This window comes from Tachysurus fulvidraco, chromosome 4 (assembly GCF_022655615.1).
Source record: "Tachysurus fulvidraco isolate hzauxx_2018 chromosome 4, HZAU_PFXX_2.0, whole genome shotgun sequence".
Taxonomy (NCBI): Eukaryota; Metazoa; Chordata; class Actinopteri; order Siluriformes; family Bagridae; genus Tachysurus; species Tachysurus fulvidraco.
The window spans coordinates 27,076,438-27,103,370 of NC_062521.1; the positions used below are offsets into that span (position 1 = coordinate 27,076,438).

The following is a 26,933-nucleotide window of genomic DNA, read 5'->3' on the forward strand; positions in this document are numbered from 1 at the left end:
CAACTCGATGCCTTCAAATGCACAGTGATGGAGATACAGCATATGTAGGACGTTATCTTGATTAAAAGGTTGTTCTCACAAAGTCCTCATGGGAAAATAACCAGAGGTGTCCTGTCACAGACTACAAAATAGGTTTGGCTTAAAGATGGACATGGAAAAGATGGACATTGTCAGTTTCTCCAGGCTGTCAGGAGTATTGTTAAAGGTTTGACGTGATTGATGTGAGTCGTGTGTATTCAGGAGCACCTGATTGAGAGCGAGGTGGCCGTACTGAGGCAGGTCAAACACCCCAACATCATAATGCTGATGGAGGAAGTAGACACGCCGTCTGAGCTGTATCTCGTCATGGAGCTAGTCAAGGTACAGTACGTTTATCCTCGTGCACACCGATGAAAAAAACACACATCTGAAGTTGATTTAATTCCTACGACGTGTCGAAAAAACAGGAATTGTTCTTTATTAAAAACATTATAATAACACTAACATAAGACTATACTGTTTTTTATCCATTTATAGTTACATTTAATGTTTAATTTATTTATATTCAGTACATTTTTTTTGTATTGCAGTTTTAGCACAGAAATACGTTATAATTTGTACATTTACAATGAGCAGGCGGTGACGGATTACATCAGAACATTTGCAGAAACGTCTGTTCTCATGGAAGTTATAAACAGTCGTTCCTTTACTGTTTAATATCCCTTATATCTAATCAAAATGTTATTGTGTGAAGTTTTAACGTATTAATATAAACCTGTGCTTTGCCACTCACACTGGAGTATTCATCATCACAGCAGTATACAACGACGTTATTGGCATGTTTGGAATAGACAATGAGCTGCCGATCTTCTCTCGGCAGGACGGAGACCTGTTTGACGCCATCACGTCCTCGACGAAGTACACAGAGAAAGACGCAAGCACCATGGTGTACAACCTTGCCGCTGCTCTTAAATACCTGCATGGGATGAACATCGTACACCGAGACATCAAACCCGAAAACCTGCTGGTACCTCACACACTGTTGCTCTAATGCACCGACATGACACGAGCTGCTTCAAATTTCTGTATCGGGAATTAAAGAAAAGTATCTGGAATTCCTAATGATAAGATTCCTTTCTGAAACTGTCGGGAACAGTAAGACTTGTTCACGTGTTTGTGCTTTACACCAAAAACAATTGGGTTTGAGATCGAAAGACGGACATGAGACCAGAGTTTATCGTTCAGCTCGTGTTGTTTAGCGTTCAGCATTCTAGTGATCAACCCTATATATATATATATATATATATATATATATATATATATATATATATATATATATATATATATATATATATAATAATAATGAAATTAATAAAATAAATCAAATAAATACATTTAAAATAATAAAAATATTTATTTAAAGTAAATAAAATAATAAAATAGGTTCTATAATAAAAGAACCTTTACTATAGTTTGACAGGGTTTTTTTTCTCACTATTTATAAAAGGAAAAAGAAGCTAAATTATTTTTGTTATGTATATAGTAGTGTCTAGGTATTCAGACTGTGCTGAGGTGTGTGTGTGTGTGTGTGTGTGTGTGTGTGTGTGTGTGTGTGTGTGTGTGTGTGTGTGTGTGTGTGTGTGTCAGGTGTGTGAGTATTCGGATGGCACCAAATCTCTGAAGCTGGGGGACTTTGGCTTGGCGACGGTGGTAGAAGGTCCGCTGTACACCGTGTGTGGGACTCCCACTTACGTCGCCCCAGAGATTATAGCAGAGTTAGGGTTCGTCACTTTTTGCTTTTAGTTGAAATAAAAGTCGAGACGTCTCTTCAGCTGTTTAGATAATACACTTTTTAACGATTTATACAGATTGTGGTTTCTAGATGTGTTTATACAGTGTTAATTAGTGATAAAGGGAAGTCTTTGTATAGTTTAGTGTCAGTTCCGTCTCTGCTGAGAAGTGGTGAAATTTTCACATTGACTTTGACTCATGCTTCTGTTTTGGTCTGGCTCTTGTAGTTATGGTTTAAAGGTGGACATCTGGGCAGCAGGTGTGATTACCTACATCCTGCTGTGTGGCTTCCCACCTTTCCGGAGGTACACACACACATACACACACACACACACACACACACACACACACACACACACACACACACACACACACACACACACACAAAAGAATGGTGAAGTCCACAGATTCACAGATGGAGCAATATGAAAGCATGTTGTATAGCACTAGCTAAAATAAAAAGTTTGTCTTTTCTTATATCATTAATGGCACAAGATTTCAGTCATCAGCTAATCGATTTAACTCAACTACTGTATATTTGAGTTGGAACCTTGGAAAGGTTCATCTGTGGAGCTTCATTAGCACATCTGGACATGTGTCTCGTTACAAGGACATACAGTGATTACTGTACAGCGGCTGTTATGTAACGTCATTGTCCTGTTCATAGTATTGTACTCTGTACTGTGTGTGTGTGTGTGTGTGTGTGTGTGTGTGTGTGTGTGTGTGTGTGTGTGTGTGTGTGTGTGTGTGTGTGTGTGTGTGTCACAGTGAGAATAATGTGCAGGAAGAACTGTTTGATCAGATCCTGCAGGGCCACTTGGACTTCCCCTCTCCGTACTGGGACAACATCACTGACTTGGCCAAGGTGAGTGCAGGACACTTCATCTTTTCTACTGTGTTGCTCTAAATCATTTTCATATAGACAATTTAAATCATTTTATATCGACAGGAATGTGTTTGTATTTCCTTGTTTAAACTAGATGTACAGATGTGATTTACAGTACAGATGTACAGATGTTCTGTACAATGCAGATGCAAAGATGTGTACAATACAGACAGATTTGCTAAATAATTCAGCCGTAAAGATGTGTATAATGCAGATGTACAGATGTGCTGTACAATACAGATGTGTGCAATCCAGACGTAAAAATGTGCTGTATAATACAGATGCACAGATGTGATGTACAATACAGATGTACAGATGTGCTGTACAATACAGATGTACAGATGTGCTGTACAATACAGATGTACAGATGTGCTGTACAATACAGATGTATACAACACAGATGTACAGATGTGCTGTACAATACATTATTAGAGATCGTGTTTATTAGACGTGGTGTTTGTTAGAGACAGTGTTTATTAGAGACAGTGTTTATTAGATACAGTGTTTATTAGAGACAGTGTTTATTAGACGTGGTGTTTATTAGATACAGTGTTTATTAGAGACAGTGTTTATTAGATACAGTGTTTATTAGAGACAGTGTTTATTAGATGTGGTGTTTATTAGAGACAGTGGTTATTAGACGTGGTGTTTATTAGATACAGTGTTTATTAGAGACAGTGTTTATTAGATACAGTGTTTATTAGAGACAGTGTTTATTAGATGTGGTGTTTATTAGAGACAGTGTTTATTAGACGTGGTGTTTATTAGATACAGTGTTTATTAGAGACAGTGTTTAATAGAGACAGTGTTTATTATAGACTGTTTATTAGAGACAGTGTTTATTAGATACAGTGTTTATTAGAGACAGTGCTTATTAGGGACAGTGTTTATTATAGACTGTTTATTAGAGACAGTGTTTATTAGAGACAGTGTTTATTAGATACAGTGTTTATTAGAGACAGTGTTTAATAGAGACAGTGTTTATTAGAGACAGTGTTTATTAGAGACAGTGTTTATTAGAGACAGTGTTTAATAGAGACAGTGTTTATTATAGACTGTTTATTAGAGACAGTGTTTATTAGATACAGTGTTTATTAGATACAGTGTTTATTAGAGACAGTGCTTATTAGGGACAGTGTTTATTAGAGACAGTGTTTATTAGAGACAGTGTTTATTAGAGACAGTGTTTATTAAATACAGTGTTTATTAGAGACAGTGTTTAATAGAGACAGTGTTTAATAGAGACAGTGTTTATTAGAGACAGTGTTTATTATAGACAGTGTTTATTATAGACAGTGTTTATTAGAGACAGAGTTTATTAGTGACAGTGTTTATTAGAGACAGAGTTTATTAGAGACAGTGTTTATTAGAGACAGTGTTTATTATAGACAGTGTTTATTATAGACAGTGTTTATTAGAGACAGTGTTTATTAGACGTGGTGTTTATTAGATACAGTGTTTATTAGAGACAGTGTTTAATAGAGACAGTGTTTATTATAGACTGTTTATTAGAGACAGTGTTTATTAGAGACAGTGTTTATTAGATACAGTGTTTATTAGAGACAGTGCTTATTAGGGACAGTGTTTATTATAGACTGTTTATTAGAGACAGTGTTTATTAGAGACAGTGTTTATTAGATACAGTGTTTATTAGAGACAGTGTTTAATAGAGACAGTGTTTATTAGAGACAGTGTTTAATAGAGACAGTGTTTATTAGAGACAGTGTTTATTAGATACAGTGTTTATTAGAGACAGTGTTTAATAGAGACAGTGTTTATTATAGACTGTTTATTAGAGACAGTGTTTATTAGAGACAGTGTTTATTAGAGACAGTGTTTATTAGATACAGTGTTTATTAGAGACAGTGCTTATTAGGGACAGTGTTTATTAGAGACAGTGTTTATTAGAGACAGTGTTTATTAGATACAGTGTTTATTAGAGACAGTGTTTAATAGAGACAGTGTTTATTAGAGACAGTGTTTATTAGAGACAGTGTTTATTAGATACAGTGTTTATTAGAGACAGTGCTTATTAGGGACAGTGTTTATTAGAGACAGTGTTTATTATCGACGGTGTTTATTAGAGACAGTGTTTATTATAGACAGTGTTTATTAAAGACAGTGTTTATTATAGACAGTGTTTATTATAGACAGTGTTTAATAGAGACAGAGTTTATTAGTGACAGTGTTTATTAGAGACAGAGTTTATTAGAGACAGTGTTTATTATAGACAGTGTTTATTATAGACAGTGTTTATTAGTTACAGTGTTTATTAGAGACAGTGTTTATTAGAGACAGTGTTTAATAGAGACAGAGTTTATTAGTGACAGTGTTTATTAGAGACAGAGGTTATTAGAGACAGTGTTTAATAGACATGTGGCATGTTTTTAGATGCAGTTATGTTTATTAGATTGTATGGTGGTGTTTGTTTAGTAGTGTTTATTACAAATTGTGTTTATTAGACATGGTGTATATTAGAGGTGGTGTTTCTTATATGCAGTGTTTGTTGATGATGTGTACTAGATGCAGTGTGTATTAGAGACAGTTTATACTGATTGGGTGTTTAGTACACTGTTATTACACAGTGCTGAATGTTAATATTTTGTGTCGGTGTTTGTCATATGACTCACATGGCAGGAGCTGATTGGCCAGATGCTTCGGGTGAACTCTCAGATGAGGTACACAGCAGAAGATATTCTGTGTCACCCCTGGGTCACGGTGAGTGTGTGTGTGTGTGTGTGTGTGTATAACCATGTCTCTCATGGCTCATTATTTCTCTCTACAGATGAGACATTAAACATGAGCTTGTGTGTTTATGTAAATATGTATCAGGACAAGACAGCTGTGGACAACAACATGAAGATGGAGGTGACAGGGAAGCTCAGGAAACACTTTACCTCCGCACAGAAAGAGGGCAACACCACCGCCGGAGTGTCTGTTATTATGGTAAGAACATACACACACTTATAAAGACTGTATATCTGTGTAATATCTTTATTTGACAGTAATCACCATCAGAATTTCAAAACGTTCAGTTTAAAGCGATCGTTCAGTCAAAAATGAAACATATGCAGCAGGAATTCTCCCATCATCACCATCGACATGTCACAGATCTAAACTGTTTTGTTTTTTTTGTTTATATTTGTGCTAAAACATACCAGCTAATCGAGTAAATGAAAACGATGGCCTCCAGTTTATCATCACACGTGGTATAGCGATAGCGTTAATAATTTAGCGTTTATGACTTCGTAACCATGTTGATATGTGAGACACCTAAAAAACTGCACAATTCATCCAAGCAGATTCACTCAGCTGTTTATTGTTCATTTTACTGGGGTGAACTTTGACCTGCTGGCTCTCTGATTTGTCTCTTTTCCTTCTAGAATTTTCTTCATAGCAATGTTAGCGCTCCTGATCAGTTTGTAGTCTAATGCTTAGCACTCCTGATAAGATTGCATAGAGTAAATGCATTGCATATATGTTGCAATAAGATTTCATATAGTAAAAGAAAATAAAGGGAATTTAATAAAATGACATTTTTGGCTGAACTATTACTTTAAACTCCAAGAGCTCATAAACGTGTATTTTATATAAGCTTGAATCCATCTGCACAGATTGAAGCTTTCCAGAGATTGGAAGATTAATGTGTTATAAATCAGATTGTTTTTATCTAAATCTCTGATGAGTATATGTTCATTGTGATTGATAGATAATCCTCTGTGTGTGGTTTTGTCCTCCCTTGTCCTCTGTCTCTCGGGAAGTGGGTGTGGGGTGGGGCTTGGTTGGTTTGTGGGTAAAACATTGTGGCTCAGTCATTTCCTCTTATGCACATTGCTCGAATCCAGGCATCCTGTACAGCGTCTTCTTGTAGTCTTGTCATCTTCAGCACATTCATTCACACAACCTCTGTCCTAGCAGCCCGAGCCTCGCCACCATCATCACCGCCGGGTCGTGGCAGTGACCTTCTTTGTTCACGTCCCCTTTCACTTCACATTAACTTCCTTCCTGTCTTCATACTGATCACATCCAGCTGAATACAATAACAGAAAAGAAATGGTAGTAAAAAAAAATAAGCATGAGCTGATGCTGATGATCGGTTCTATCGTAATAATAGCATAATAAACCATTCTCCATTCTGATTGGTCAGATTACACGGCTGTAGATCGCAGGTTAATCCTGATGTGCTTATTTCTGTTAGAAGAGCATATGTCAGGACTTGTATGTAAGACAGAAGCTCTACGTAAACCACTTTAAAAAGTGTACAATCACTGATATGGTGAAGTTTTCAAGTTTTCCGTAAGATGACGTTTATTTTGATGTTTGTTTATTGTTTCGGTGCTTTGTAACAGTCTGAGAGAATGAAAATTTAAAAGCATTTAACATAACTTTAGAGGGTTAAACATTGTGATGGTTTAACCTTTATTTTAAAACGTGTAAAATCGTAGAAACAATAAACGAATTGCAGAAATCAAATTTATTATTATTATTATTATTATTATTATTATATTTCTCTTCTCATTGTGTAATAAAAACATTGTTTATAATGATTATTGTTTAATAATAATAACTATCGTTTTATAATAATAGTAATAATTAATATGTATTTTTTCTCATGTTGCACTTATTAAGTACAACATGAGAAATTGAGTTTGTATTAATAATAATTTTATTATTGTATGCATTAGTGTATATTTTATATATAATAGTCATAGACTATAATTATTATAGCGTTATTACTCTTAGTAACAGTAGTAGTATAGGTTAAATACAATCACATTATTAAAATTTCACTTGTTAAATTTGATGATGATGATGATGATGATTCAATGCCTATTCAAGATTAAATGTTTATGTAAGTGAGTGTGCACATCGAACCCTACATCAGACATTACATTACATTACAGCAGTAGTGCAAGACTCACAGGCAGCTCAGGGGTCAGTGCTCTATTCTTACCGATGTGAATCTCATCCAACAGTTTGAGATATAAATCCAGAGCTGTATCTGTGAATGGCCCTCGTCTCTCTCCCAGGACCAAGAGGTGCCCGCTGCTGCATTCTGGGTATTTGACTCTACGTCTGAAAATCTACACTCTTTACTAAAACCTCTGGTCTGTCCTGACTCTTCTAGATCTGCTGCTTTTTGCGCTATTGCAGTGCCCCCTTCTGGCCATGTGCTTTACTACAGCTCTCACAAGCTCAGCACTGATACCCTGCAGAGCAGAGCAGAGTTAGACAGAGCGGAGCTTTTTTTTCTGCTATAACATACACTCTTAATGTTAATGTTAATGTTCACCATCACACAATAGACAAAGAAATAGTCCAGTATTTCACGACTTTATGTCTTTCTCCTGTATCAATAGTGTGCCTGGGATTGCACTCTTAACATGAATGGTTCTGTAGGGAACTTAAAACGGTTCTGTCGCTCGCTTTATATATGGAAATCCAACATGATTCTACATAGATAGATAGATAGATAGATAGATAGATAGATAGATAGATAGATAGATAGATAGATAGATAGATAGATAGATAGATAGATATCAAATCAAATTTTATTTGTCACATACACATACATACAGGGTACGATATGCAGTGAAATGCCTTATGCAACTGTCCGGTATAAGAATAAAAAAATATATATAAAAAAAAGTATAACAAAGCAAAAAATAAGAATAAAATAAGAAAACTATATAAAAAACATAAAAAATATGAAAATATAGGTGAAGAAATAATGTATATACATATGTATACATAAATATACATATACATAAAAGTGTATGATAGATAGATAGATAGATAGATAGATAGATAGATAGATAGATAGATAGATAGATAGATAGATAGATGTGTATGGTAGATAGATAGATAGATAGATAGATAGATAGATAGATAGATAGATAGATAGATAGATAGATAGATAGATAGATAGATAGATAGATGTGTATGGTAGATAGATAGATGGATAGATAGATAGATAGATAGATAGATAGATAGATAGATAGATAGATAGATAGATAGATAGATAGATAGATAGATAGATATTATTATTATGAAATGGCAGTAGTAGCTCAAGTGTATAAGGGCTGTAGACTGGAAGGTTAGGGTTCAAGCCCCAGCACTGCCAAGCTGCCACTGTTGGGTAATTGTCTTAACCCTCCCTTCTCTGGTAGCATTGTATCCTAGCTGCCCCGTGCTCTGACCCCAACCTCCAAAACTGTGATATGTAATGGAAAAGAATTCCACTGTGCTGTAATGTACATGTGGTGATAAGAAAGATTTCTATTCATTTCATATGATAATTCCAACATCGTGTTACGTAACAGTTATCTATAGTTTTGATAACAGCAAAAATCCTCCTTTTTATCGAAGCGTTTTATCGTTTCAGTTTGAAATATTTCACAAATTTAAAACAAATCATTCCCAAACACGTTCCAAAACTTCTCGCCAGCGTTATCTACACAGAGATATGTCGCTGATTTTACCTTACACGAAACCGGTTTAATATAAAAGCTTCACCGCTCTTCAAGGCTTCTACAGAGAGACATTGTTTCATATGATTCTGATTGTTTCTTACAGCTAAAATGAAATTCGATGCAAAACAAACATCCATTAAATGAAAGCTTTCAGAGCACGTCTACAGCTACGACTTAGACTTACGGACTTTCTTTGACACTTAGATTTCTGTTATTTGTTTAAAAGCATAAAGCTGCATAGGAAACTATTGAATGTGTTATTATTATTAATAGTTAAAGATTCATTTCCAACATTAGACTTCAATTCTAAATAAAGCTTAAGTACAGGAAAGCATGCTATTTTCTTTTCTTTTCTTTAATTTACAACTTAAACCTGCAATGCACTGATCCTCATGGATATAGGATAAATCTGAACTCCTCTCAATCTGAATCCTTCATGAATCAGTCTTTTCACATCATTCCCAGCTTCCTGGTTTGTCTTCCAACTTCCTTGTCCACGTTGCCATGTGTTGTGTCACGTGTTGTTTCTTTCAGCATGGTGTAAATCTTAACAAGCAAGTATAACCTCGCCTGATTTTCCTTTTTCACAGTCAAAAATATTTCATACTAACAGCACATTCATGGTGCTAATGAACGGTGAAGGGGCCACATTGTTAATTCAGCATGTTTAGGAGATGTGCTGCCCTCTTGTGGTCAGAGAGGAATTCCTGCCTCAGACCACACTGTGTGTGTCGCTACTAAATGAATTATAGGGCTTTTTTGTTGTTAATTAATTACATGCTTCAATTGTGTATTCTGATTTATCCTGTCATTTATCTCCGACCTGCTTCTTTTCCATGATGTTCTGCAAATTAAAGTCCACAGATTTGTTTGCTACCACTTTCACTGAAGGACTTCTAATACACCATTTATTAGATTAGCCAGTTTTGACACGTGCTTTTTATTTTAATACCTCGTCCCAGTTTGTTTCGTTCCTCTTACATCACAGCAATTTGTTCCGATGCACCAGTGAACAGAAACCGTTTTCATTCGGTATAAATAAAGGAATGATTTTCTGGCTCCGAGTCTGATCTAAAATGACTTTCAGTGTGTGACGTGTGGTTTTTCCCACTGAATTTTAGTGGATGATGATGATGAACACCTTGAAATTTTTGAGTCTTATGAACAAGCGCTTGAGGCGTCTCAGCGTAGAAATGGGTTTGAGATCAGCATTTACTCTGAACATAGAAACGTTTCTAATGACTGGACCGAACGATGTAGTGTGAGCGTGATCCATTCATCTAGTATAAATGATATAAGGCACATTATTACAGTGTGAAATCTCAGCAGGATGTCGGTGCTGATGGGAAATACAGTAGAAGTACAGTGTTAGATTTATTTAGGAGATTAAAGCATGTATAGTAGAACAGAGCAGTGGTCACATGTCTGATACAAAACACCAGTGTTGTGGGTTTGATTCTCAGTTCAGGTGTGAACTCGGGGATTGATTTTATTCACGGATTTGAAAACCCACACTCGAGTCATGTCGGATGTACGAAAACTAATTGTGTTAATGTTCCTCTATTTATTTACATGGAACGGATGTACGCATTTAAATTTAGCTTTTTCTCTGGAATAGGTGAAGTCCAGAAAAACATCATACCGACTCACTGACAAAGCGCCGACACCGGAGACTCCTTACATACACCTTAAACAAACGTCTCCCTACAGAAAAGTTCAGCGTGTTTTACAATAGAAGGTTATTAGATTATGCTGAAAGACTTTTTGAGGTGCAGAACGAATCAACAGCTTCTGACCAATCAGAATCGAGAATGTAACAGCACTGTAATATAAGAATAAATTCGATCAGGAACACGGATACCATGAAGATATTTGATCTGAAACACTTTCTTGTGACAAGAATAAGAATAAAAATGGCGATTTTACACCCCTGAAAAATGATGATTAGATACCAGTTAGATTAGATTAGATTAGATTAGATTAGATTAGATCTAGAGAGTGTGTTTTAGAGGTCCTTGAGATAAAGTGTTCTGGAGTTGTAGAGGTGTGTTTGTGCTCTGTATGTTGTTGCTCTGTATGCATTCTGTGAGTAAGCCTAGTCTCTGTACCTCTGCTTCTGCATCCCTCCATCGGCACCCCTACCCTCTGAGTAGCTGCAGGCCAATGGTATGTACTAACACTAACAGCCCTGCTTCTTACACCTGGCTTCTGTCCTCTCCATCCATGTCACACACACTTCCACAAACCCTGAGGGAGAGTGATCAAAAACACAAGTGGATCTTTACACTAGTCAGGCTTGCGTAGAACGACGCGATGAGTTGATGCAGTTGACTTCATCGGACTTTTATACAGAAACCATGTCATATGTCATGAATAGAACGATGCAGCAGTTTGGAATATTCAAATATTAGTAGTCATATTCAGAAATGTATAGAAATGAAGGGAAAACATGATGCTGCCACCACCGGGCTTCCCTGCTGTAACAGCTAGCTTCAGATTGGAACACTAGGTTACTTATTCACTAGGTTACTTATTCACTAGGTTACTTATTCACTAGGTTACTTATTCACTAGGTTACACATTCACTAGGTTACTTATTCACTAGGTTACTTATTCACTAGGTTACTTATTCACTAGGTTACTCATTCACTAGGTTACACATTCACTAGGTTACTTATTCACTAGGGTACTTATTCACTAGGTTACTTATTCACTAGGTTACTCATTCACTAGGTTACTTATTCACTAGGTTACACATTCACTAGGTTACCTATTCACTAGGTTACTTATTCACTAGGTTACTTATTCACTAGGTTACTTATTCACTAGGTTACACATTCACTAGGTTACCTATTCACTAGGTTACTTATTCACTAGGGTACTTATTCACTAGGTTACTTATTCACTAGGTTACTCATTCATTAGGTTACTTATTCACTAGGTTACTTATTCACTAGGTTACTCATTCATTAGGTTACTTATTCACTAGGTTACTTATTCACTAGGTTACTCATTCATTAGGTTACTTATTCACTAGGTTACTTATTCACTAGGTTACTTATTCACTAGGTTACTCATTCATTAGGTTACTTATTCACTAGGTTACTTATTCACTAGGTTACTCATTCACTAGGTTACTTATTCACTAGGTTACTCATTCATTAGGTTACTTATTCACTAGGTTACTCATTCACTAGGTTACCTATTCACTAGGTTACTTATTCACTAGGTTACTCATTCATTAGGTTACTTATTCACTAGGTTACTTATTCATTAGGTTACTTATTCACTAGGTTACTTATTCACTAGGTTACTTATTCACTAGGTTACTCATTCACTAGGTTACACATTCACTAGGTTACTTATTCACTAGGGTACTTATTCACTAGGTTACTTATTCACTAGGTTACTCATTCACTAGGTTACTTATTCACTAGGTTACACATTCACTAGGTTACTTATTCACTAGGTTACTTATTCACTAGGTTACTCATTCATTAGGTTACTTATTCACTAGGTTACTTATTCACTAGGTTACTCATTCACTAGGTTACACATTCACTAGGTTACTTATTCACTAGGTTACTTATTCACTAGGTTACTCATTCACTAGGTTACTTATTCACTAGGTTACACATTCACTAGGTTACTTATTCACTAGGTTACTTATTCACTAGGTTACTCATTCATTAGGTTACTTATTCACTAGGTTACTCATTCATTAGGTTACTCATTCACTAGGTTACTCATTCACTAGGTTACTTATTCACTAGGTTACTTATTCACTAGGTTACTCATTCATTAGGTTACTTATTCACTAGGTTACTTATTCATTAGGTTACTTATTCACTAGGTTACTTATTCACTAGGTTACTCATTCACTAGGTTACTCATTCACTAGGTTACTTATTCACTAGGTTACTCATTCACTAGGTTACTCATTCACTAGGTTACTTATTCACTAGGTTACTTATTCACTAGGTTACTCATTCACTAGGTTACTCATTCACTAGGTTACTCATTCACTAGGTTACTTATTCACCTGTGTTTTTTTCTCACTCTCCTTGACATCACAGTTTCTCCTTCTGATTTTTAGATTTAGTTTTGATGTATTCTTTGTTTCTATTTCTAAAAATAAAAATAAAGAGGCTTTCTAAATGCACGGTAAGTTTTAAACAAATCCGAACCCCGAATAAGACTAAATTAAATGTGGTGAGTTTTACTGACTTCCTGATAAAGTTTTCTGCTAGTTTTCTTTTCCATGTCCATTTCATGTCAAAAAATTTCTCTCTCTCTCTCTCTCTCTCTCTCTCTCTCTCTCTCTCTCTCTCTCTCTCTCTCTATCTCTCTCTCTCTCTATCTCTCACTCTCTCTCACTCTCACTCTCTGTCTTTCTCTGTTGCTCTCTCTCTCTCTTTATCTCTCTCTATCTCTCACTCTCTCTCTCTCACTCTCTGTCTTTCTCTGTTGCTCTCTCTCCCTCTCTCTATCTCTCACTCTCTCTCTCTCTCTTTGTCTTTCTCTGTTGCTCTCTCTCTCTATCTCTCACTCTCTCTCTATCTATCTATCTATCTATCTATCTATCTATCTCTCTCTCTATCTATCTCTCTATCTCACTCTCTCTCTGTGTTCTCCACCTTTAATGCATAGATGACCTCTGAGCTCTTTATCTCCTTCTGTAGAACACAGCTCTAGATAAAGAAAAGCTGCAGCTCTGCCGTCGTAGTCAGGGGAGCAGCACCGCCCAGCCCCAAGGGGAAGGACAATTGGGACACAGCCGGTCTGAGAAGAAATGCCCCTCTGGCTTATCAGAGGACACCAAAAATGGACACCCTGGAGCCGCCCCCCTTCAGGCTTTACCCTCCCCCTCGCCCTCCTCCGAAATCCCTCCTGTCTCTTCGTCCCCGTCCTCTCCTCGGTGTAGTGAAGAACCCAGCGAAGAGCCAGCTTTCAAGCGGGAGGAATAGACCTGCTTACAACTGGGAGAGGAAGGAAGACTGACCCAAATATATATCTATATTTACAATACATGTGTTCGGCTGATTGAAATCCATTCCAGCTTTTTGCTTTTTCTCGAGCGGTGTTTTGCTTTCTTGAAAACAATCTATTTGGAAACAAAAGAAGCGATATGAATTTTGCAAAAGCCATTGAATGTTTTTTTAATATTTAAACTAAAAACCTTGATTTCATAGCATTGAAATATATTACATCAAAACACAAACATTTTTCATACATAATTGTACACTCTCGGTCCTTGAGCTGCTCTAACATTCCTCATATTTCAATCCGTTATCCGCGCACAGAGGAATAAATCCTCATCCCCAGGTCAGGAAGCTAAGCGGTGGTTCAATGGCTCCATGTGTGAACAGTTCATGCTGTTGGAGGTGGAGTAACATTGTGGGGAATGCACACAATAGTCTTCTTAATCTGTGTATCCTTCATCCCTTCTTCCTCACCACCAAACACATGCTCATTTACAGCTGTTGACTGAAACCCTTATCCAGAACAACTTGCATTTTTTAATCTCATTTTAAACAACTGAACAATTGATCATCAAGGGCCTTGTTCAGGGGCCCAGCAGAGGCACATTAGTGGACATGGGATTCAAACTCACAACGTTCTGATCAGTAGTGTTTAACGTTCTCTTAACCACTAAGCTGCCACATCCCCTACTGTACACATCATCACACTGTACACGTTTGTAACCGTGATGTGGAGTGAACACTAAACACTGCTGTGCTGATCCTGCTTCAGAGCAGAGTTTTATAACCCCTATGTGAAAAAGGCGTGCTTCATAATCCTGCTTTTATATTACATGTGTGAAACTTTCATATTCCTGGTATTAGAGCCGGTATTAGAACGACGATAACCTGGGATTGAGAGCATGGTTTAGAACGACGATAACTTGGGATTAAAAGCAGTTTTTAGAACGGCGATAACTTGGGATTAAGAGCAAGGTTTAGAACAACGATATCCTGGGATTAAAAGCAGTTTTTAGAACGACGATAACTTGGGATTAAGAGCATGGTTTAGAACAACGATATCCTGGGATTAAAAGCAGTTTTTAGAATGACGATAACTTGGGATTAAGAGCAGAGTTTAGAACAACGATATCCTGGGATAAAGAGAATGGTTTAGAACAACGATATCCTGGGATTAAGAGCAGGGTTTAGAACGACGATAACCCGGGATTAAAAGCAATGTTTAGAACAACGATAACCTGGGATTAAGAGCAGGGTTTAGAATGACGATAACTTGGGATTAAGAGCAGGGTTTAGAACAACCATATCCTGGGATTAAGAGCAGGGTTTAAAATGACGATAACCTGGGATTAAAAGCAGTGTTTAGAACAACGATAATCTGGGATTAAGAGCAGGGTTTAGAACAATGATAAAAGCAATGTTTAGAACGACGATAACCTGGGATTAAAAGCAGTGTTTAGAACGATGATAACCTGGGATTAAAAGCAGTGTTTAGAACAACAATAATTTGGGATTAAGAGCATCGTTTAGAATGACGATAACCTGGGATTAAAAGCAGTTTTTAGAACAACGATAACCTGGGATTAAAAGCAATGTTTAGAACAACGATAACCTGGGATTAAAAGGAGTGTTTAGAACAACGATAACTTGGGATTAAGAGCATGGTTTAGAATGACGGTAACCTGGGATTAAAAGCAGTTTTTAGAATGATGATAACCTGGGATTTAGAGCAAGGCTTTGAATGACGATAACCTGGGATTAAAAGCAATGTTTAAAACTACGATAACCTGGGATTAAAAGCAGTGTTTAGAACGATGATAACCTGGGATTAAAAGCAGTGTTTAGAACGACGATAACCTGGGATTAAAAGCAGTGTTTAGAACAACGATAACCTGGGATTAAGAGCATGGTTTAGAATGACGGTAACCTGGGATTAAAAGCAGTTTTTAGAATGACGATAACTTGGGATGAAGAGCAGGGTTTAGAATGACGATAACCTGGGATAAAGAGCATGGTTTAGAACGATGATAACCTGGGATTAAAAGCAATGTTTAGAACGACGATAACCTGGGATTAAAAGCAATGTTTAGAACGACGATAACGGGATTAAAAGCAATGTTTAGAACGACGATAACCTGGAATTAAAAGCAGTGTTTTGAACAACGATAACTTGGGATTAAGAGCATGGTTTAGAATGACGATATCCTGGGATAAAGAGCAGGGTTTAAAATGACGATAACCTGGGATTAAAAGCAGTGTTTATAACAACGATAACCTGGGATTAAGAGCAGGGTTTAAAATGACGATAACCTGGGATTAAAAGCAGTGTTTATAACAACGATAACCTGGGATTAAGAGCAGGGTTTAGAATGATGATAACCTGGGATTAAGAGCAGGGTTTAGAATGATGATATCCTGGGATTAAGAGCAGGGTTTAGAATGATGATATCCTGGGATTTAGAGCAAGGATTTGAATGACGATAACCTGGGATTAATAGCTCCAGGACTGACACTGACTGCTTCACTTACCGAATATTATTTATTACATCCATTAACATTAAACTTTACCCACAAATTCCTAAAGTTGAAGTAATGTTACTAAAGTGATAGATCAAATTAAAGTGATCTAATGACAGTCAAAGATTTTGACACCCTCCACTCACAATTTCACCTTGTTGATTAATCTTTTTTGATGAAACACCAAAAAATATTTCCCCGATGATTCACATTATTATTTTGATTTATTTTTTCTTTTTTAATCAATGAATGCCTTCGAAGCCGAAGTCGCTTTCTTCATGATAAATAATGCACTAAATAACGTCAGGCCAATTATTTAAAGGAACCGTATCAGTATCAGATGTTACTGTACCATACCATACTCTACATTCTCTGTTGAAATGAAAAAAAAAAAAGGCTTCATTGTGGGATTTGTATCTGTGGCCTCCAGCTGTGCTGTCAGCGCTGCACATCTGTCTGCAGCATGTCTCCATTCCCCGGGGGAGTGCGAGAAGTTTTTGTAGTGTGGGTGTGTATATATATTAATATATAAAACGCCATGCAGTGTTTGTGTGTTGAAAGACGAGCGTCTGCCTTTAGCAGATATGTAAGCCTTTTTTATTTATTGTGAATCGTTGAGCGAGTGTGGTGGGTGTGATTATGACTAGTGTGTGTGTGTGTGTTGTGTGTGTGTGTGTGTGTGTGTGTGTGTGTGTGTGTGTGTGTGTGTGTGACTACTAGAAGACTGTACAAGAAGGAATGAGACTTTTGCTTTTGAATAAATGATGCGAAGGGCTGATTGTAGGTTAATAATAAAAAGGTTAAGTAGGAGGTTAATTAGGAGGTTAGTGCCTCTCTGCTATTAGATGCTGTAATTCTGCGATTGTTCTGCTTAAATACCTTCACGTTGGAAGCAGTGTTATTTTTTTCCTTGACATGTTTAGACACTTAAAGACGCCTCTTTAGCTTTTCTTCTTTTCACTCGAGCTTCTTCGCTTCTATAGATAAAAAAAGGAAACACCGACGCATGATACATCCTCGGATCTGAATAGAAACTCATAATCTCTCTCTCTCTCTCGTACAGAAAAACACACGTTCAGCAATAACTCTTCTTTCTCTCACTACAATATTCAGTGTATTTGTTCTGATGTTAGAAACCTCACACGCTGCAGCAACAATCTGTTCCTCAGTACTGTTAAATCTATTGCAAATGCTGTTTTCAGTTTCATTTCGATTCCAGGCTTATTGTGTTGTGTTTTAGTTAAAAGTGGCTTTGTGTTAAGGAGTGAAGGTGAAATAAAGGAGAATAAAGTTCTTACCGCGGTCGTCGATCCTGTTTTCTTTTTTTTCTTCTCACTTTAAATAATAAATATCTAAATACACAGACTAAAGTTTAAAGATTTAAAGTCAGCTGATTTAACGTGTCTATAGATTTTAGGTGAAATGTTTAGCATTTTTTATTACATTTTTTAACCTAATTCCATACGTCCAATATTTAGCGTATTTCAATTTAAAGAATTAATTTCAAAAAAATCACAAAAAAATATTTTTCTCAACAAATTCTTCACATTTTTTGTTGGACTTAAAGAAAAGTCAAAAATAAAAAAAGAAAGAAAGAATTTTATGGATTAGGAGTGACATTCTTTTGATATAAATGTCTTGTATATATTTAAATCTTTCATATATGTCGACTTTTAATTTACGGTATTGGAATTTTTCTATATTAATTCTTAAGAAAAAAGCACCATGGTTAAAAATATAAATTATTTATTTCTTTAAATAATTTATATTTTTTACCATGGTGCATTCGTCTCCTTCATTATGTCCTCGTTTTATAAATAAACTAATGTATCACTGATTAATAGGTATAGATTATGTCCATATTTATCTTTATATATCTTGCAATTTATATATACAGTAATCATTCATTCATTCATTTTCTACCGCTTATCCGAACCTCTCGGGTCACGGGGAGCCTGTGCCTATCTCAGGCATCATCGGGCATCAAGGCAGGATACACCCTGGACGGAGTGCCAACCCATCACAGGGCACACACACACACTCTTATTCACTCACACACTACGGACAATTTTCCAGAGATGCCAATCAACCTACCATGCATGTCTTTGGACCGGAGGAGGAAACCGGAGTATCCGGAGGAAACCCCCGAGGCACGGGGAGAACATGCAAACTCCACACACACAAGGCAGAGGTGGGAATCGAACCCCCAACCCTGGAGGTGTGAGGCAAACGTGCTAACCACTAACACCGTGCCCTTAGGAAAGGTCATTTATTAATAATTTCTTTAATAGGGCATTCTGTCAATAAAAATGCAAATGATTTCCATCTCGAGCTGAAATTCATCACTGAATCTCCTCCATTGTAATGATTTACTCCACTGTAACTTCTGACTCAGAGCTGAGGGAAAACACAGAGCTGTTTTTATTTTCCCCAACAATCACTACACAGTTTCTGTTCTGTATCATTTCATCATTTCCGTTCACCCGCATGAACGAATACACTGCTGAGAACTAAGACAGCGTTTAATTTGATTTGTGTTACTCACTATGTTAAATACGAATAACTGAAAGGGGATTTACACGTGTATATAGCTTAAAAGACAGTAACAACTCTCTCTGATCTGATCTAATCTATTCTAATCCAACTTAGTCTAAATTAATGTGCATATAAGCATAATAAAATTCTCTCACTGCAGAAATAATTGATCTCTTGCATTTGTTGTGCATCTCGATATACTGTACAGCAGAGTCAAAAAGTCATTAACTTTATGTTGCATCATAATGTGCTTTTTAAGGTCAAGTTTAAGGTCAGACTGATGATTAGTGCAGTAGTTTTATATGGATCAAAACTGTGTATATAAAAACTTCAAACTTTGTTAGTTCACATCTGATGATTTGTTAGTTCATGAGATCTGATGAGGTGTGGACTGTTTTACTAAGTGTAAAAGAAACTTGAAGTGTGATGGGGGTGTGTGGTAGCCTAGTGGTTAAGGTGTTGGGCTACCGATCAGAAGGTTGTAAATTTCATCCCAAGTCCATCAAGCTGCCACTGGTGGGCCCCTGAGTAAGGCCCATAACTCAAGGCCCTCAAAAAAAAGAAAAAGTAATAATTTCATAATGTAAGTCACTCTGGATAAGGAGATCTGCCAAATGCTGGAAATGTAAATGTTGCTTTTGCTTCTAATATTCCTGAAGCGCAGCTTCTACGTGATACAGCCATTATGTTATTTCAAGCAACACATTTCTTATAGATTGAAGGTTACTCCTTCTTCCAGAGCAAGGACTTGAAATTAAAAATGACAATATATCAGGTAAAAGGGCTCGAGTATAGTCACAAGTCATTGATGTCAGTTATCATCAGAACCTCCCCCAACTGCTCCCCATAAATGGCTGCCCACTGCTCCGAGTGTATGTTTACAGTGTGTGTGTGTGTGTGTGTGTGTGTGTGTGTGTGTGTGTGTGTGTGTGTGTGTGTGTGTGTGTGTGTGTGTGTGTGTGTGTGTGTGTTTACTGTGGTGTGTGCACTTTGGATGGACGAATTCTGAGTATGGGTCACCATACTTAGCTGTATGTCACGTCACGTCACTTTCATGTCACAGTTATCATTAATTATGTCAATTATCATCAATGATGTCAATGATGTCAGTTATTATCAGTTATGTCAGTTTTCATGAATTATGTCAATCATCATCAATGATGTCAGTTATCATTAATTATGTCAGTTATCATCAATGATGTTAGTTATTATCAGTTATGTCAATTATCATCAATGATTTCAGTTATTATCAATTATGTCAGTTATCATCAATGATGTCAGTTATGATAATTATGTCATCAATGATGATAACTGACTAACTGACTGATTAAGTCAAAAGTCAGTACATTTGCGACTTGAGGGCGAAAAGAATTCGAGTTCAGCTGACATCGACACCACAACACTGTTGTACAGTATAGTGACTATACATGCTCGAGTCATTTAGTAGCACATCCCTAAAAACTACATTTCCCATAAAACTACTTCCGCTTTTGCGTAAGGGCGTAAACCCAATTGGCCGAGTCCTGCCTAGTTGGCCATATTGGAACTTGAAGTCTTGCTAACAACTCTGGGTAGATCGGGTTAGGTTTTTCATATTTTCTTCTAGAAAAAAACATAAATATATCTATATATATATATTGTATCACAGGGTTAAAAGCCTGACGTCCCAGCCAAGACGCCGCTTGTTGTGGACGGGAGAAAAGCTGTCTCTGTTTTATTGTGTGGCTGAAAAAATACTATGAGTCCCACCGACGCGAAGCGAGGAGCGAAACGCAGGAAGAACAAGCGGGGTAGTGGGAGCAGCGCGGCAGGAAAGTCCGAGGCTTCAGCCGCGGCCCGGGCTGCTCAGTCCGCCGCAACAGCCGCCTCTGCCAGGAGCTTTCTGAGCACAGGGAGCGCTGGAAATGGAGACTCGGGGCTTAACGGAGAGGTAAAAGACAAGAAATTTAGCTATTGTGCTAACATGTTGGTGTTCTAACCGGCTTCTCTCAGATACGCGGCCTAGCCTATATGCTAACTAGCTAGTCAGCTAGCTAAGACTACTTCTTTCTAGTTCATATTCAGTGACATCTGCTCAGTCCTGCTGGAAAGTCCTTCGCTTGACGAACAGACAGATGTGCGAGCAAACATATGCTTTTAAAACAGCAAGAGGTGGTGCAGCGTGTTTACAAACTTGGCTAAGGATGGATAGCTAGCTAGCTAACTAGCTAGCTAATATGGCTAGCATTAGCTGTTGACATTCCTGCTTTATTTCAGCTGATTGACCAGCATAGATGATCAGCCAGTGCTGTAGCTCAAGACACACACTCTTTACCTGGAAATGCTCAATGCTTTTCTTAAATAAAAAGGAAAATGAGTCAGTTTGTCTTTTACAGATAGATTGTTTACAAGGTGTGTGTCTGCAGAGTTTCACTGCAGATCTTAGAAAACAGCCTCTTCCTCCTCTTTCTCTTTGTCTTGGGTCAGCACACGTTTGGTAATAGTGTAAAATGACATGACATTACATTTGGGCCATGTCTGCACTGTGTCTGTTATTGTTATTGTGCAGACAGGAAGTTTTTACAGCAAGAGATCTACATTCCCATTCACTGCCTATTAGAAGTTTGTATATTTGTGACAGAGATTCAGTTGTCACAACTAAGGATGTGATGATACGGTACGGTACGTTATGATCCAGGTATCAGGTATTGGTTTGATACCCTGCTCCTTTAAAATGCCCAGGTGACATAATCCTGTGACCAGATGACAGGAAAAGGTGGATTTAATGCACTTCATAAGATAAGATAAGATAAGATAAGATAAGATGTACCTTTATTCATCCCACAATGAGGAAATTTCTCCGTTTTATCAGCAAAGAGTAAGAAAATGCAAATATAATAAGAATAGAGACATAATATAATATGCCGTATATACACAACAAAATGTAGAAAGAGCCCACAAGTAGTAGTTACACTGAAAGACATATTGCACATGGGTAATATTGCAGGTTTTTCAAAATTTCTGTTATCGCCCATGTTTAAAATACTTTGTTATTGTTTATTATTGCAGTTAAACAGTAATAACAGTGTGTATTATGGTGACCGGTTCTCTGGGAGCAGCTTTGATTGTAAAGTTTAATAGCAGCAGGGAGAAAGGACCGTCTGTATCGCTCCTTCAGACACTTAGGATTTATCAAAATCAGTCCAAACAGATCCAACATCCTTACTGAGTCTTGAATCAAGAGCATCACCTGAACACTATCAGGAAGTTCTTTTCTGTGAGCACTTAGACACAGACAGCTTTTTGCTCGCAGCGTCCTTGGAGTCTCGATATACTCTTTGGGAAAGATACTGTTTGCATTCCGTACCTTAAAATGGACAGAATGCTACAGTAATTTCTGGGTTGAATAATTTGATTAAAATTTTGTCACGTACACAAACGTACAGAGTACAAGTAGTGTAGTAGAGTTATAATAAAAAAGTATATTAAAAAATGTAAAACACTATAGTTATCACAGTAAAAAAAGAATAAATATTTTATTAATACAAACAATCGCTACTTTATTTAGATTTTTTACCAGAGATATAATACTAATAATTATTTTCAACGGTTAATGATTTTAATTTGGATTATTTTTAAATCATCTTTTCTGGCTGATTTGATTAGTGAATCTTCTGAACCAAAGCCATTTCTTTTGGTGCATTTGTTTTTATTGTAACACACTTCACCAGCATGTCTTGAGGTGTGATGGATCGGTTAACGTCTCCAGCCAGACCCTGCTGTGCTTAAGCTGCTTGTGGTGTGAGTACAGAAACTCCAGTGACACTCAGTGTGTCAGTGTGCTCAGAGGAAGTCTGTATTCGTCGGGTGCGGTTGGAGGTGAAACCTCTCTTAATTAACTAGGGAAAGTAGGGCTGGGCGATATGGCTGAAAACTGTATAACGATATCAGTGTTTAATATCGGTCGATATCGATAATTATTGATATTGTTATGACCCATTTAATATAAGGACCAGGAGAAAAATATATTACATTCAAACATTTTTATTTTGAACCTAACCTTCCTCTGATCAGAATCCCCTCAGTTAAGACAGAAATGACAACAACCAGGAAAAGTTAAATAGGTCACAATGAACACTTAACAATTATCTCAATATTTAAGGTGCAAAATGAAAGAAAATGTAAGAAATGCTTAATAAAGTGTAATATAAAGTGCAATGTGTTAAATATAAACATAGAGCTCAGGGATGCTTCTGGTCTGGACACCATTGTTTTGTGTGTGTATGTGTGTGTGTGTGTGTGTGTGTGTGTGTGTGTGTGTGTGTGTGTGTGTGTGTGTGTGTGTGTGTAAATCAAGTCTACGGACTACGGTCTTGCATAATTTGCAGACGACATTGGTGTGACTATGGTCAGACTGATAATATCCAAAAAGGTGCTATACTGGCGAGCTGACTTTTCCTCTTTTATTTACAATTTCCTCGCTTGCTGCGGCTCATTTTCTGCTTATCAGTCGCCGGATACTGAAGCGGAATCCAGCAGACCAGCACGAGACAACGATACGGCGTAACCATACATGATACTGTTACATGATTGGCTTTTAGCGTGTCACTGCCTACTTTGCTAGGTTACCAGAGAGCGAGTGCCTTTGTTAATGCAACCAAACTTGCTTCGCAACATCGTTTTTTTTTCCGACAAAAAATAAAAAATATTATAAGGTTATTATATATATAATATAATATAAGGTTTTATCGAACACATTTTTTATTGATCTCGATCACGTATCTATCGTGATACATATCATTATCGTTTTATCACCCAGCCCTAAGGGAAAGGTTTTAACTGTGTAACCTGCGGCTAGAATCTAAAAAAACCCACTCATTAGGTGTATATTTTCTAAGGTTATATGTTATATAAAAAAATTTCCACCATGTTTCTTGATTAAACTCGGATACTCTAAGAATGCTCAAAGAAAATCTGGCTATTGTAAATACGATAGAAATCACACACAGCCTCCATCAGTACTGCTTTCATTCATGTTTGGGAGCAGGTCATGTGACCACACTGTGTACACAGGCGTTTTCCAGTAAGACCCCAGAAGCTTCAGTTCTCCAGCATGACTGTCTAAATGTTATTACTCCGCCTCTGATCGTGAAACGCATGCAGTATGAATAGGGTTTAGGTTGGTTTCAGTTTGCTCGTCTGGCCAACTCGCTCATCAGACTTCATTACAGACTATTTTGTGTCATTTTCCATGGACAGAGCAACAACATCCAGCATGTTGTTTCATCACGAGCAACAACACAGGAAAGTATATCTGTGTCACTTTATGTTTATGATCGGATCTCTGTGATTATTGAAGCACTCAAGTGTAAAATTACAGTGGAAAACCAATGTCTTGTCACAAATAATACATGATTGTCACACTACTCCACTCCACACCAGACCACTCCACACCAGACCACTCCACTCCACACCAGACCACTCCACTCCACACCAGTCCACTCCACTCCACACCAGACCACTCCACACCAGACCACTCCACTCCACACCAGTCCACTCCACTCCACACCAGACCACTCCACTCCACACCAGACCACTCCACTCCACACCAGACCACTCCACTCCACACCAGACCACTCCACTCCACACCAGACCACTCCACTCCACACCAGACCACTCCACACCAGACCACTCCACACCAGACCACTCCACACCAGACCACTCCACACCAGACCACGACACTTTACCTTACTCCACGCCACACCAGACCACGACACTCCACACCAGACCACTCCACATCACCTTACTCCACGCCATGCCACACCAGGCCACGCCACGCCACACCTCCATTGTCCAGCAGTTATCTTTTTGTGTCTGCCCAGCATGTTCTTCTGTTGCCATGGAAACCGTATCTCTAGCTTAAGAAAAGGAGAAGCTGGATTTAACCTTGGTACCCCCCCCCCACTCTCACACACACAAACAGACATATATACACCACAGTCTCTGTCTCTCTTGTGGTTTAAGTAGTCTGTGATGCAATTCTGGCGATCAATCATAAATCACGTTCAGGCACTGGCTTCACATCCATTTCCTCGCAGCGCTACACAAAGGTGTGTGTGTGTGTGTGTATTAGTGGTATTGTTTGTGAGCTCATCTTTAATCCCTCTAGAATGACGCACTGATGGAGTTAACTCAGGACCGGCGATGTCCAAGGCGCGTGGCTCCTGCACTGATATGACTCATTTTTAAGTGCAGTTTTCATGAAAACGGTTCATTTGCACAAGACACATGATGGTAAGAGAATTAGCCAGACAAGTAAAAGCTCCAGTTTGCCACCTGGTCTGATGTTTTTGCTGGCTCAGATCCTGACAAGCAGCAGGTACGAAAAGGTATAAAGCAGTGAATACTGACATAGTCCACTAGATACGCACACTAAAAGGGCACAGAGGTTGTGTTGTGGTACATGCTGTTGTATGTCAGCAGATGGACAGCAAGTGTGTGTGAGTAAACTTTATTACTGTCTCTCTCTCTCTCTCCCTTCTTGTCTTTCTCTCTCTCGACTCCTTGTCTCTCTTTTTCTCTCTTGCTCACTCACTCTTTGTCTCTCTCACTTGCTCAGTCTCTCACTCTCACTCACTCGTTCTGTGTCTCTTTTTTTTTTCTCTCTTGCCCACTCTGTCTCGCTTGCTCTGTGCTTCTCTCTTTCAATCGCTCGGTGTCTCTCTCACTCTCTCACTCTCTCTCTCTCTCTCTCTCACACTCTCACACTCTCTCTCTCTCTGTGTCTTTGTCTCTCTCACTCTGTCTACCTCTCTTTCTCTTTATTGGTCTGTTTATCTGTTTCTGTCTTTAACCTGCTCACTTTTTTGTCTCTCTCACTCTGTCTGTCTGTCTGTCTCACGCTCTTTTTTACTCCGTAGTGAGCTGCGCTGACAAAAAGAATGTGCACCTTCTGACCAGTCAGATTTGAGCATTCCACCTCGCTGTGGTAGAAACAAAACCTGCCACTTCAGACTGTCTTGTTTACGGTCGCACAGTCACCTGTAAATGATTAAACCTTACATGTCTCCATTTAGTCCTGTCGGCTGCAGAACGTCAGGAGTACGACGTTAGCGTGAAGAATTACTGACGGCTTCTTGGTTTGTGTTTTGTTACTAGGGTATTTAGCTGGATTTCTGGAGCCCGGAGCGATCTATGTGGAGCGTCACAGACGATGACGTCTTTTTCTAGCGCTAAAGTTCTCAGTCTACTAGACATGGATTTCTAGTGGTTAGTGAGAGGTGAATAAGGGGCGGAGCACAACATGCCCTCCTCCTGATTGGCCAGTAGAGTCATGTGACTGGATGGATCAATGGACGAATGCTTTGCTTTGTAGTTGCATGCTGGGAAATACACAGTACTCAGTGTTGTAGTGTGTACATTTCATTAAAACAAAATGATTGTCTCATTTCCTTAAAGTGCACACAATCACTCTCTGTTTTCCTTTTTGTTTTTGATCTAGCAACACTGCTTTTGGCTTTTAGCAGGTACTTCCTGTTTGTGTGTGTCTAAGGGAAGAAAGACACACAGGTTTTGACGTGTATCGTCTCTTCCAGGTCCCGGGGAATGGTACGCCCCAGTTTTCCGAAGGCCCTGTGAACTCGGACTTTTCTGGAGTCCTCCAGGTAATCAGCAGATCTCAGTATTTGCATGAGGTTTTCCACCAAATCACAGTCGCTCACGCCGTTAATTTTCTCCTCACGCTCAGTTTTGCATCTTTGGCCTCTGATGCTGCCGCAGTTCTCTCGACGC

At 37.9% G+C, this 26,933-nt stretch overlaps 2 protein-coding genes across 11 annotated transcripts in view; both read left to right on the forward strand.

Annotated features, from left to right (window-relative positions):
* dclk2a (doublecortin-like kinase 2a) overlaps window positions 1–17,930 on the forward strand; it is a 63,854-nt gene extending 45,924 nt beyond the window's left edge. For 7 of the 9 annotated variants that reach the window (XM_047812544.1, XM_047812543.1, XM_027177776.2 and 4 more), the window contains 8 exons: window positions 241–360; window positions 860–1,006; window positions 1,627–1,760; window positions 1,998–2,075; window positions 2,539–2,635; window positions 5,294–5,374; window positions 5,489–5,602; window positions 13,812–17,930. In XM_047812544.1, the coding sequence (XP_047668500.1) occupies window positions 241–360; window positions 860–1,006; window positions 1,627–1,760; window positions 1,998–2,075; window positions 2,539–2,635; window positions 5,294–5,374; window positions 5,489–5,602; window positions 13,812–14,096 (1,056 nt within the window). In that variant the 3' untranslated portion in view covers window positions 14,097–17,930. Of the gene's footprint in view, window positions 1–240; window positions 361–859; window positions 1,007–1,626; window positions 1,761–1,997; window positions 2,076–2,538; window positions 2,636–5,293; window positions 5,375–5,488; window positions 5,603–7,632; window positions 7,717–11,282; window positions 11,296–13,811 lie in introns of all 9 variants that reach the window. The other 2 variants (XR_007140407.1, XM_047812549.1) reach the window with 2 other exon arrangements.
* A 2,734-nt stretch (window positions 17,931–20,664) lies between these two features.
* The window catches only part of fam193a (family with sequence similarity 193 member A), a 31,076-nt gene continuing 24,807 nt past the window's right edge, over window positions 20,665–26,933 (forward strand). Inside the window, exons 1-2 of one of the 2 annotated variants that reach the window (XM_027177790.2) lie at window positions 20,665–21,093; window positions 26,738–26,806. In XM_027177790.2, the coding sequence (XP_027033591.2) occupies window positions 20,902–21,093; window positions 26,738–26,806 (261 nt within the window). In that variant the 5' untranslated portion in view covers window positions 20,665–20,901. The remainder of the gene's footprint in view (window positions 21,094–26,737; window positions 26,807–26,933) is intronic. The other variant, XM_047812539.1, reaches the window with a different exon arrangement.